General features: G+C 46.3%; 1 protein-coding gene across 1 annotated transcript in view; it reads right to left on the bottom strand.

Annotated features, from left to right (window-relative positions):
- EMB (embigin) overlaps nucleotides 1-13,637 on the bottom strand; it is a 61,372-nt gene that overhangs the window by 41,638 nt on the left and 6,097 nt on the right. Inside the window, exon 2 of the mRNA XM_073583405.1 lies at nucleotides 4,195-4,278. Coding sequence (XP_073439506.1) covers nucleotides 4,195-4,278 — 84 coding nt within the window. The remainder of the gene's footprint in view (nucleotides 1-4,194; nucleotides 4,279-13,637) is intronic.

Below are 13,637 nucleotides of genomic sequence, written 5' to 3'. Positions count from 1 at the left end.
GGGTTGTTGGTACAAATAGGGGGTTGCCTGGGGTTCGCCGTGGTGGGGGGGTATGCTTTTCCTGTGGGAAGCCGGGCCATTTCATGGGAGCCTGCCCAGGGCGTGCCAAGTCTCCGGACGAACCTATGCAAGTAGGAGGTGTTGGGTTGTGTTCAGGCCTGCCTACGGTTCAGGGAGTGGTGTCGGCATGTTTTTTCTGTGGGCAGACTGGTCATTTCCTTAAGGCGTGCCCATTACGTGCCAAAATATCTGTGTCATCTCAGAAGCCGCAGACCCCTGGTCGTTTGGAGGAAGACAACCAGGGAGTGTACATTTCCTCCATTTTGCCCTCCCAAGGTATTATGTCAGCGGAAGTGTTGGCTGGCGGGGTACCGGAGGTAGTACCGGTGCTTGTGGACAGCGGAGCAGGAGTCAGTCTGGTGGATGCTCGTTTTGTCCAGACTCATGGCCTGAAGTGTAGGACGCTGGCCCAACCTATAAGCGTCCAGGCCATTAACTCTGTTCCACTGAGCCAGGGGAGCCTTACCCAAGTCGTAGAAAACATCCATCTGCGTATAGGACGTCATGAGGAGTCCTTGTCATGCTACGTCTTGGAGGGAATGCCAGTACCTATCGTTTTAGGCTTCCCTTGGCTGAAAAAACACAACCCGGGGATAGATTGGCGAGCAAGGGAAGTAGTTAGCTGGGGGCAGTCGTGTGAGGGCTGCTGCCTTGGGACTACTGTCTCTGCCGTCTCTCTTCAGGGGACCCCTTCCTCTCCAGTGAGAGCAGCGATTGTGCGGCGGGAGAGTAGGGGCAAGTTTCAGCCCTCGCCGCTACCAAACCCTGTGAGGCAGACCTCGTGGTGGAAAGGGTTGGAGGGTGGTGTACCCTATGGTGTAGTGTGGGGGTGTGAGTGTGGTGACACAGGGGGACGCCTCTGTTATCAGGTCCAGAATTAGTTCACCTATTTTATGACAAACGAATGTGTGCAATAAACGTTCAGGTCCGGACCTGTGTGTGAACGAGCCTGTATGGGTGGCCACCAAAAAACATCTTGTGGAAGAGTGTTGTGGAGCCTGATCAGCTCATAACAATGATACTCATACATAAACTCGTTCCCCAGGTTGGCGCTGTGGAGATGAGTGATGCCTCCAAAATAAACTTTATTTGCCAATACCAGCTGTGTGTTTGTCATAAGTTTGAATTCAGGCTGATCGTGGGGTGTACTCAGGGTCTGGGCGTCCCCGCTGTAGGTGTTTCCCTAATGAGGGGTGGTCTTGAGGGTCCAGAGGCCCCTCATTAAGGAGGGGGTACTGTCATGATCTGACAGTTTTAAATTGGACAAAGTGAATTTTTTTTACTTTGTCAAGTGCAAAGTGTGACGTGATTGCCCCCGGTGGCCATTGGAATTATCACACATGGTGTCTTTCATTCTAAGTTGCCCGGTGGTGGGAAGTGGTATCGCACCTTAGTGGTAGGTTTAATTTGTAATTACAAATCAGGTGTGAGGCTCTATAAATGAGTCTCAGGGTATTCAATCACTGTTGGTGATAGTTGTTCATTTGCAACCAACCTTGGTGGTGGAAGGAGCTGGAGAGATTGCTCAGCTCAGTCTGAGTCCTGGTGTGGAAGGAGTCACAGAAGGGAGTTCTTTGCAGCGCTGACTGAACTTGTTGGCAGCTATTCAGGAGGAAGGTTGCAGTCGGTTGCTGGACTCTGTGCTGGAGCATTTGCACAGAGAGAGCTAAGTTTTCTATTTCCCCTGTTTGTGACTTTCCTTATGTGTGACCTAGTGCAGTGGTGGGATTAGTTTCCGCACCGGCCAATGCCCTAGCGAGGGACTAGGTTCAGGGCGAGTCAGGGCATAATGTTCGCGTGCGGCGACAGGTGCGGAGCCTGTATAGGGAACGTAAGGAGTGTAGGGACGCTGCCTCAGGGGAGCTCAGGAGGTCTCCACGTCCCTATTTCCTATTACAGGGCCCACCACTGTAATTGTTCCTGTGTTTCCCCTTATTATTTAAATTCGCCAGCTGGAGGCGGGGTATCCAGTTTTACGTGTACTTTTTAAATTCGCCAGCTGGAGGCGGTGTGTCCGGCTGCACGTCCCGGTATTATTTAAATTCGCCCCGCTGGAGGCGCTGTATCCAGGGTCACGTGTGTCATAAATTCGCCCTGCTGGAGGCGCTGTGTCCAGTCACACGTTGACCATTACAATTATATTCTATGAGGGAGGCTACATTATATTCTACGAGGGAGGCTACATTATATTCTATGAGGGCGCTACATTATATTCTATGAGGGAGGCCACCCCAACCCCTGCAACATAATTAAGACGTGTACTACCTTATATTATACCTTGAAATTAGCGTGTTTTACCACACAATTTGTGTTCTTGTATTTATTTCTATATAGCTACATAGTGGGCACCAAAAATGATTTTCTCTGGTGGGCCCAAGGTGCTCCAGTCCAACGCTGTTCACGTGTTCTTGTTTTTTTACTTTTGTACATGGAGTGCCTTTAAAAAGAAAAACAGAGACTGTGTTCCCCATACCAACCAATCACAGAGAAGCTCTCATTTTACAAGAGCAAAATATGAAATCAAGGCTCTGCTGTGATTGGTTGCTGTGGGTAGCAGAGACAGTTTCTCTTTATGGACTGCAGTTTTTAGCATTTTGTGGTCCATATGACTTTCTGATGTTTTATTTTTTTTTAGCAAGATGAAAAATAGCAAAAAGCGATTCTTCCATTTCAGGTTTTCTTTTTCCATTTTTCCGTTTATAGCATGGGATTAGTGATGAGGGAGTGTGCTCATTACTCGAGTTTTCCGAGCATGCTTGGCTGGTCTCCGAGTATCTTGTGCATGCTTGTAAATTATGTCTGAGTCCCCGGCGGCTGCTAGACAGCCTGAATACATGGGGATTCCCTAACAAATGGGCAATCCCTGCATGTATTCAGGCTGTCTAGCAGCCGCAAATCATGCAGCTGCGGGGACTCAGACATAATTTACGAGCACGCTGTTTTACGCATTGTTCTTCCTGCCAACACATTAGGATATGCTGCAGAATTTTCTCCTACTAATTCTGAACATGAGCACATAGCCTTAGTCCCTATCCTCTGTCCTCCCCTTTCATTATACTGTAAGTCCTTGATAGCATTATAATGAATTTGGGGGTGGGAGAAGACATTGTCAGGTACTGAGCATCCTCCACCACCTCCCAATTCATTACAAAATGCCGAATTATCATAAACGATGATGCACGTGTTGTTGATAAATCTGTTGTGTTGTATATCAATGGGCAGCACGGTGGCTCAGTGGTTAGCACTGCAGCGCTGGAGTCCTGGGTTCAAATCCTACCAAGGACAACATCTGCAAGGAGTTTGTATGTTCTCCCTGTGTTTGGGTGGGTTTCCTCCGGGTTCTCCAGTTTCCTCCCACATTCCAAAGACATACTATAGGGAATTTAGATTGTGAGCCCTATCAGGGACAGCGATGAAAATGTGTGCAAACTGTAAAGAGCTGCGGAATATGTTAGGCCGGTTTCACATTTGCGCTTTATGGCGCTGCGACGGCTTGCGCACGGCCGCCGCTAAGCCCCACCCCCTGCCGGCTCCCTGCCCGCCCCATCCGGTCATCGCCGCCTACTAGCGCACATGGATGCTTGCGATCTGCGCACCCAATCTTTAGCATAGGGTGCGCTGGCCGTGCGCTAGCAGGATTTTGCCGTGCGCTGCGCACTTTTGAAGGTGCGCCGTGCGCGCCGAAATGCAACATGCTGCGTTCGGCGCACACGGGCGCACCTTCAAAAGTGCGCAGCGCACAGCAAAATCCTGCTAGCGCACGGCCAGCGCTCGATCTGCTCACCCTATGCTAAAGATAGGGTGCGCAGATCGCAAGCGTCCATGTGCACTAGTAGGCGGCGATGACCGGATGGGGCGGGCAGGGAGCTAGCAGGGGGCGGGGCTTAGCGGCGGCCGTGCGCAGGCCGTCGCAGCGCCATAAAGCGCAAATGTGAAACCGGCCTTAGCGCTATATAAAAAGATTATTATTATTATATCAAGTACAATCACAGGACAGAGCACTTCTGCATATAACTGTAGCATGCAGCAATCTTACACATTCATTGAACACATCGATGGATCAATATTTTCCTCCTTTAAATAAATGACCTGGGCAATCATGGATCAATATGTCTAGCTAGAAGCGGGACTTACCTGCTATGGATATGCTGTGCTCTGCTATGGTGTAATTAAAGTCATCTTCATTATGTACCAGAGCATGTGGTGTTACATTAAGACCTGGGAGAAAAGACACAGAATTACATTTTCTATTTGTGTAACGCCATTGTGTGCACAGTTTGACCTTCAGTTGGAGCCTGACAAATCAGTATGGCGTCTTACAGCTTGATAAATGGGCACAGTGCTCCTTGAGCTCATATAGATCAACCCTCCTTCAGGAGCTGAGGTTAGATTGTTATGGTGTATGGAAGTATGGAAACCTTGTATTCAGGAACAGATCCATGAAGTTACCTTCCATTGCTAAAAGGGGAAGAGTTATATTTGTGTAAGTACAGCATCTTTGTATTCCATGTATAGTGAATTTTCGAGCTCGACCACTGTCTTTTTATACCTAAAGCTATGATATGTACAGTATTTATATTATATACTAGATGGAGGCCTGATGCGAGGGTGGTAATGTCATGATGGGGCAGGCTTTGCAGCGGTGACAATCTCCCCCCCCCCATGTGCTCACCCACCTATCCACTCTCTCTTTCCCCATGTGCTGACTTCTCCCGTCTGTGCTCTCTTCTTTGACCTGTCTACCCCATGTGCTATCCCCCTTATCTGCTGTCTCTCTCCTTCCTGTGCTGTGTTTTCCCCTCATGAGCTGTCCTGTTTGAGCTGTCTCCTCCATGTGCTCTGTCTCTCTCACCCCTGTGTCTGACCGTGTACAGAACATACCACAGCTCTTTTGCTTCCTCACCTGCTCAGGAGATGTGGTTATGCTCCGTTCACGGTCAGACACAGACAATTTTTAAAATGAACTTTCGTTCGTGGGAAAATTCCTTTAATGTGACCGGCTTCCTCTGCCTGTAGACACGTCGCGCATCTGCCGCCGGGATCAGCCAAATGATTCACTGCGCAGGAGCAGTGCAACGGTGTTCCGCTGGTGGTACCGCGCAAGAGGCTGCGTGAGTGTGTGTGTGTGGTGCGTACGGCATATAGAGTGTGTGTGTGTGTGTGTGTGTGGTGCGACGGTGTTCCACTGGTGGTACCGCGCATTAGGTTGGTACCAGCAGCAGTTTCCATATTGAGACACCCATCACTTGGGTGTCCCAACATGGCGGTCGGTGAACTTCCTCCGCTTGGAATTCTGGGATACGGTGACATCTGGACAGAACAGGAAATGAAAACATTACAAGGCAATTATATAAATAGATAAAGAAAGAGAATGCATTTGTGTGATGTTATTTCCAGCACCTTAAAGGGAATAGGTAAGTACAGGGATAAATAGGATACCTACAGGAAGCACTTAAAGGCTCTATCAATATTTTAGTATAGGGGATATCTTACTGGTAGAGCTAGTAGAGTACATCAGCCAGCCCTATCTTTGTAAATTGCATAAGGAAGAAATACAATGGAGGTAATTATGCTGGACTTATGCTCATTGCATATAGGGCTCAATCAGTGAGAGACCTGGAGGTCAGACCCTCAGCGCTCAATATGTTACCACTAGAGATGAGCAGATAACTTTGATATTCGAATTTGCCTACTTCACTGAATTTTCCCCAAAAATTTGATTCAAAGAAAATAAATCCATATGAATCTCAATACTGGAAAGCTTGTAAATGCTCAGAAAATACAAATGGGGGATAGGACAGAAATAGAACCTCGCTGCCCATAAGAGCTTACACTCTAAAAGAGAGAGAAAGAGAGAGACAGGACCATGCTACTAATAAGAACTTACACTCTACAGGAGAGAGAGCATGAGAGGGCCCCCCTGACCATAAGAGCTTACACTCTACAGAAGAGAAAGAGAGAGAGAGGACTCCGCTGACTATAAGAGCATACACTCCACAGGAGAGAGGACCCAGCTGATCATAAGAGCTTACACTCTACAGGATAGAGAGAGGACTCCGCTAACCATAAGAGCGTACATTCCAAAGGAGAGAGAGACAGGACCCCCCTGACCATAAATGCTTACACTCTACAGAAGAGAAAGAGAGAGAGAGGACTCCGCTGACTATAAGAGCGTACACTCCACAGGAGAGAGAGAGGATCCTGCTGACCATCAGAGCTTACGCTCTACAGGATAGAAAGAGAGATGACTCCGCTAGCCATAAGAGCGTACATCCCACAGGAAAGACAGGATCCCGCTGACCATACAGTTGTGGCCAAAAGTATTGACACCCATGCAATTTTGTCAGATAATACTCAGTTTCTTCCTGAAAATGATTGCATTCACAAATTCTTTGGTATTATTATCTTCATTTAATTTGTCTTAAATGAAAAAACACAAAAGAGAATGAAGCAAAAAGCAAAACATTGATCATTTCACACAAAACTCCAAAAATGGGCCAGACAAAAGTATTGGCACCCTCAGCCTAATACTTGGTTGCACAACCTTTAGCCAAAATAACTGCGACCAACCGCTTCCGGTAACCATCAATGAGTTTCTTACAATGCTCTGCTGGAATTTTAGACCATTCTTCTTTGGCAAACTGCTCCAGGTCCCTGATATTAGAAGGGTGCCTTCTCCAAACTGCCATTTTTAGATCTCTCCACAGGTGTTCTATGGGATTCAGGTCTGGACTCATTGCTGGCCACCTTAGAAGTCTCCAGTGCTTTCTCTCGAACCATTTTCTAGTGCTTTTTGAAGTGTGATTTGGGTCATTGTCCTGCTGGAAGACCCATGACCTCTGAGGGAGACCCAGCTTTCTCACACGGGGCCCTACATTATGCTGCAAAATTTGTTGGTAGTCTTCAGACTTCATAATGCCATGCACACGGTCAAGCAGTCCAGTGCCAGAGGCAGCAAAGCAACCCCAAAACATCAGGGATCCTCCGCCATGTTTGACTGTAGGGACCGTGTTTTTTTCTTTGAATGCTTCTTTTTTTCTCCTGTAAACTCTATGTTGATGCCTTTGCCTAAAAAGCTCTACTTTTGTCTCATCTGACCAGAGAACATTCTTCCAAAACGTTTTAGGCTTTTTCAGGTAAGTTTTGGCAAACTCCTGCCTGACTTTTTTATGTCTCGGGGTAAGAAGTGGGGTCTTCCTGGGTCTCCTACCATACAGTCCCTTTTCATTCAGACGCCGACGGATAATACGGGTTGACACTGTTATACCCTCGGACTGCAGGGCAGCTTGAACTTGTTTGGATGTTAGTCGAGGTTCTTTTGTCACAACTGCGTAAAATGGCCCAGGAATTGCCCCAATTTGGCAGTTATTAGGGGTCATATTTCTGTCATGTACATGAGCCCTACGAGACATATTCCTGCAGAAATGACATGTATAGAAATAAGATGCAGCTAGACGTTACTGTGAAACTCAGACCAGACAACGGCCTCCATAACCTGCTGTAGGAGAATTTGAGGTTGTGTTCACACAGCGTTTTTTTCGCGTTTTTTCGCGGACTTACCAAAAAATCCGCTTAAAAAAACAATTAAAAGAAGCTTCCCATTCATTTTAATGCATTTTGCACTTTTTGTGCATATTGATGCTTTTTTCCTCCGCGTAAAAAACGCTTTGCGGTAAAAAACGCAGCATGCTCATTAATTTCACGGAAAATTCCGCATTTCTGGCTATTTTCTATGTGTCTGGGGATGCACGGAAAAAATCGCGGCAAAAACGCCCGTTTTCTGGGAAGGAGTCCTGTTTTTATGCAGAAATTTTCTGCATACGTGTGCACATAGCCTAACAGTCAAGGTGACAATTGACAAGTGGTAAGCCGATTACTAGATGAATTTTTTACCTTCTTTTTTCTACCTTAGGAGGTGTCACCAGGTCAAATGTGGCCAGTTTTTGCTTTTATTTTATTCCTGCTGCTCCTCTATGTATTCAATTTTGAGATATACACTCACTGGCCACTTTATTAGGTACACCATGCTAGTAAGGGGTTGGACCCCCTTTTGCCTTCAGAACTGCCTCAATTCTTCGTGGCAGAGATTCAACAAGGTGCTGGAAGCATTCCTCAGAGATTTTGGACCATATTGACATGATGGCATCACACAGTTGGCGCAGATTTGTCGGCTGCACATCCCTGATGCGAATCTCCCGTTCCACCACATCCCAAAGATGCTCTATTGGATTGAGATCTGGTGACTGAGGAGGCCATTTGAGTACAGTAAACTCATTGTCATGTTCAAGAAACCAATCTGAGATGATTCGAGCTTTATGACATGGCGCATTATCCTGCTGAAAGTAGCCATCAGATGTTGGGTACATTGTGGTCATAAAGGGATGGACATGGTCAGCAACAATACTCAGGTAGGCTGTGGCGTTGCAACGATGCTCAATTGGTACCAAGGGGCCCAAAGAGCGCCCAGAAAAAATTCCCCACACCATGACACCACCACCACCAGCCTGAACCGTTGATACAAGGCAGGATGGATCCATGCTTTCATGTTGTTTACGCCAAATTCTGACCCTACCATCCGAATGTCGCAGCAGAAATCGAGACTCATCAGACCAGGCAACGTTTTGCCAATCTTCTACTGTCCAATTTCGATGAGCTTGTGCAAATTGTAGCCTCAGTTTCCTGTTCTTAGCTGAGAGGAGTGGTACCCAGTGTGGTCTTCTGCTGCTGTAGCCCATCTGCCTCAAAGTTCGACGCACTGTGCGTTCAGAGATGCTCTTCTGCCTACCTTGGTTGTAACGGGTGGCAATTTGAGTCACTGTTGCCTTTCTATCAGCTCGAACCAGTCTGCCCATTCTCCTCTGACCTCTGGCATCAACATGGCATTTCCGGCCACAGAACTGCTGCTCACTGGATTTTTTTTCTTTTTCGGACCATTCTCTGTAAACCCTAGAGATGGTTGTGCGTGAAAATCCCAGTAGATCAGCAGTTTCTGAAATTCTCAGACCAGCCCTTCTGGCACCAACAATCATGCCACGTTCAAAGGCACTCAAATCACCTTTCTTCCCCATACTGATGCTCGGTTTGAACTGCAGGAGATTGTCTTGACCATGTCTACATGCCTAAATGCACTGAGTTGCCGCCATGTGATTGGCTGATTAGAAATTAAGTCTTAACACACAGTTGGACAGGTGTACCTAATAAAGTGGCCAGTGAGTGTATATATATATATATATATATATATATTTTTTTTTTTTTTAAAAACCACCATACAATTCCAAAGTTATGGGCCATTACACTCTGCAGGAGTGAGAGCAGACCCCACTGACTATAAGAGCTTACACTCTACAGGAGAGCGAGATGACCCCACTGACGATAAGAGCTTACACTATAAAGGGGAGTGAGAGGATCCCGCTGACCATAAGAGCTTACACTCTACAGGAGAGAGAAGACGCCGCTGACCATAACACCTTACACTCTACAGGAGAGAGAGGATGAAAATGACCATTAACCCCTTCACGACCCATGACGCCTACGTAGGCGTCATGAAAAGCAGTGCCCAAACGACCTATGACGCCTACGTAGGCGTCATGCTATAAATAGCCCCCCTGCGGGTCGGGTGACCGGGGTCACTGAAAGGTCACCCGACCCGCACACAAAGGACCCTTCAGAGTTAACACCTGGGGGTGTGGCTTAGCCCCCACGTGCCTACGATCGCTCTGATTGGCTGTTAAAAGTGAAACTGCCAATCAGAGCGATTGTAATATTTCACCAATGAAAATTGGTGAAATATTACAATCCAGCCATGGCGATGCTGAAATAGCATCGGACATGGCTGGACACCGAGACCCGACCCCCCCCACACCGACTGACGGCACCGATCGGCTGCCGCCACCGTCTGACGGCACCGATCGGCAGCCGCCGTCATGATCTGCCCCTCCGCCTTCCCTCCGCCCCCCCCAGCCCTCCGATCGCCCCTACGATCACCCACTCTCACCCTCCTTTGTGCCTCCGACCTCCCGCTATCCGTCCCGGTGTCCTGCCGTCCAGCGTCATGGGCGCCGCCATCTTGCAAGATGGCGGGCGCATGCGCAGTGCGCCGAATCGAATCTGCAACGCTGCAGATTCATTCATTTATTTTGATCACTATGATAAACTTTCATAGTGATCAAAATAAATAAAAAGTAAATCACCGCCCCCCTTATCACCCCCATAGGTAGGGACAAATAATAAAATATATATTTTTTTTTTTTTCCATTAGGGTTAGGTCCAGGGCTAGGGTTAGGGTTAGGGCCAGGGTTAGGGTTAGGGTTGGACTAAGGGTTAGGGTTGGACTAAGGGTTAGGGTTGGACTAAGGGTTAGGGTTGGACTAGGGGTTAGGGTTGGACTAAGGGTTAGGGTTGGACTAAGGGTTAGGGTTGGACTAAGGGTTAGGGTTGAACTTAGGGTTAGGGTTGAACTTAGGGTTAGGGTTGAACTTAGGTTTAGGGTTGGAATTGGGGTTAGGGTTGGGTTGGGGTTGGGATTACGGTTAGGCTTGTGGTTAGGGTTAGAGTTGGGATTTCGTTAGGGGTGTGTTGGGATTAGGGTTGTGGTTAGGGTTATGATTAGGGTTAGGGGTGTGTTGGGGTTAGGGTTGGAGATAGAATTGAGGGGTTTCCACTGTTTAGGCACATCAGGGGCTCTCCAAACGCGACATGGAGCCACCATTTATTCCAGCCAATTTTGCGTTCAAAAAGTCAAACGGTGCTCCCTCCATTTCGAGCCCCGACGTGTGCCCAAACAGTGGTGTACCCCCACTTATGGGGTATCAGGGTACTCAGGAAAAATTGCACAACAACTTTGGGGGTCCAATTTATCCTGTTACCCGTGTGAAAATAAAAAATAGTGGGCTAAAAATCACTTTTTGAGGAAAAAAAAATATTTTTTTATTTTCACAGCTCTGCGTTATAAACTTCTGTGAAGCACTTGGGGGTTCAACGTGCTCACCACACATCTAGATAAGTTCCTTGGGGGGTCTAGTTTCCAAAATGGGGTCACTTGTGGGGGGTTTCCACTGTTTAGGTACATCAGGGGCTCTGCAAACGTAACATGACGCCCACAGACCATTCCATCAAGTCGGCATTTCAAAGCGTCACTACTTCCCTTCCGAGCCCCAACGTGTGCCCAAACAGTGGTCCCCCCCCCATATATGGGGAACCAACGTACTCAGGACAAACTGGACAACAACTTTTGGGGTCCAATTTATCCTGTTACCCTTGTGAAAATAAAAAATAGTGGGCTAAAAATCACTTTTTGAGGAAAAAAAAATATTTTTTTATTTTCACAGCTCTGCGTTATAAACTTCTGTGAAGCACTTGGGGGTTCAAAGTGCTGACCTCACATCTAGATTAGTTCCTTAGGTGATATAGTTTCCAAAATGGGGTCACTTGTGGGGGGTTTCCACTGTTTAGGTACATCAGGGGCTCTGCAAATGTAGCATGACGCCCACAGACCATTCCATCAAGTCTTCATTTCAAAGCGTCACTACTTCCCTTCCGAGCCCCAACGTGTGCCCAAACAGTGGTCCCCCCCACTTATGGGGTACCAGCGTACTCATGACACACTGGACAACAACTTTTGGGGTCCAATTTATCCTGTTACCCTTGTGAAAATAAAAAATAGTGGACTAAAAATAATTTTTTGAGGAAAAAAAAATATTTTTTTATTTTCACGGCTCTGCGTTATAAACTTCTGTGAAGCACTTGGGGGTTCAAAGTGCTCACCACACATCTATATTAGTTTCTTGAGTGATCTAGTTTCCAAAATGGGGTCATTTGTGGGGGGTTTCCACTGTTTAGGTACATCAGGGGCTCTGCAAACATAACATGACGCCCACAGACCATTCCATCAAGTCAGCATTTCAAAACGTCACTACTTCCCTTCTGAGCCCCAACGTGTGCCCAAACAGTGGTCCCCCCCACTTATGTGGTACCAGCGTACTCAGGACAAGCTGGACAACAACTTTTGGGGTCCAATTTATCCTGTTACCTTTGTGAAAATAAAAAATAGCAGGCTAAAAATTTATTTTTTTGGGGAAAAAAAATATTTTTATTTTAACGGCTCTGCGTTATAAACTTCTGCGTAGCACCTGGGGGTTCAAAGTGCTCACTATGCATCTAGATAAGTTCCTTAGGGGGTCTAGTTTCCAAAATGGGGTCATTTGTGGGGGAGCTCCAAAGTTTACGCACACAGGGGCTCTGCAAACACAACATGGTGTCCGCTAACGATTGGAGCTAATTTTCCATTCAAAAAGTCAAATGACGCTCCTTCCCTTCTGAGCCATGCCGTGCGCTCAAACAGTGGTTTTCCCCCACATATGGGGTACCAGTGTACTCAGGACAAACTGGACAACAACTTTTGGGGTCCAATTTATCCTGTTACCCTTGCGAAAATAAAAAATAGCGGGCTAAAAAATCATTTTTGAGGAAAAAAAATTATTTTTTTATTTTCACTGCTCTGCGTTATAAACTTCTGTGAAGCACTTGGGGGTTCAAAGTGCTCACCACACATCTAGATAAGTTCCTTCGGGGGGTCTAGTTTCCAAAATGGGGTCACTTGTGGGGGAGCTCCAATGTTTAGGCACACAGGGGCTCTCCAAATGCGACATGGTGTCCGCTAACGATTGGAGCTAATTTTCCAATCAAAAAGTCACAAGGCGCTCCTTCCCTTCTGGGCCTTGCGGTGCGCCCAAACAGTGGTTTATGACCACATATGAGATATTGATGTACTCAGGAGAAATTGCCCAACAAATTTTAGGATCCATTTTATCCTGTTGCCCATGTGAAAATGAAAAAACTGAGGCCAAATAAAATTTTTGTGAAAAAAAAAAAGTACTTTTTTTTTTTTTACAGATCAATTTGTGAAGCACCTGGGGGTTCAAAGTGCATACTATGCATCTAGATAAGTTCCTTGGAGGGTCTAGTTTCCAAAATGGGCTCACTTGTGGGGGAGCTCCAATGTTTAGGCACACAGGTACTCTTAAAACAAGACATGGCAACCGCTAAACATTCAAGCATATTTTACATTCAAAAAGTAAAATGGCGCTCCTTGCCTTCTGAGCCCTGCCGTGCGCCCAAACAGTGGTTTATGACCACATATGAGGTATCAGTGTACTCAGGAGAAATTGCCCAACAAATTTTAGGATACATTTTATCCTGTTACCCATGTGAAAATGAAAAAACTGATGCTAAAATAAAATTTTGGTTGGAAAAATTAAAATGTCCATTTTTTCATTCCATGTTGCTTTAGTTCCTGTGAAGCACCTGAAGGGTTAATAATCTTCTTGAATGTAGTTTTGAGTAGCTTGAGGGGTGCAGTTTTTAGAATGGTGACACTTTTGGGTATTTTCTGCCATTTAGACCCCTCAAAGTGACTTCAAATGTGAGGTGGTCCCTAAAAAAAATGGTTTTGTAAATTTTGTTGTAAAAATGAGAAATTGCTGGTCAACTTTTAACCCTTATAACTTCCTAACGAAAAAAAATGTTGTTTCCAAAATTGTGCTGATGTAAAGTAGACATGTGGGAAATGTTATTTATTA

This window comes from Dendrobates tinctorius, unplaced genomic scaffold (assembly GCF_039654945.1).
Source record: "Dendrobates tinctorius isolate UK_male_01 unplaced genomic scaffold, ASM3965494v1 ptg000078l, whole genome shotgun sequence".
NCBI classification, from domain to species: domain Eukaryota; kingdom Metazoa; phylum Chordata; class Amphibia; order Anura; family Dendrobatidae; genus Dendrobates; species Dendrobates tinctorius.
Note: the sequence above shows the minus strand (reverse complement) of the source record. Positions and strands in the feature narration are given on the sequence as shown.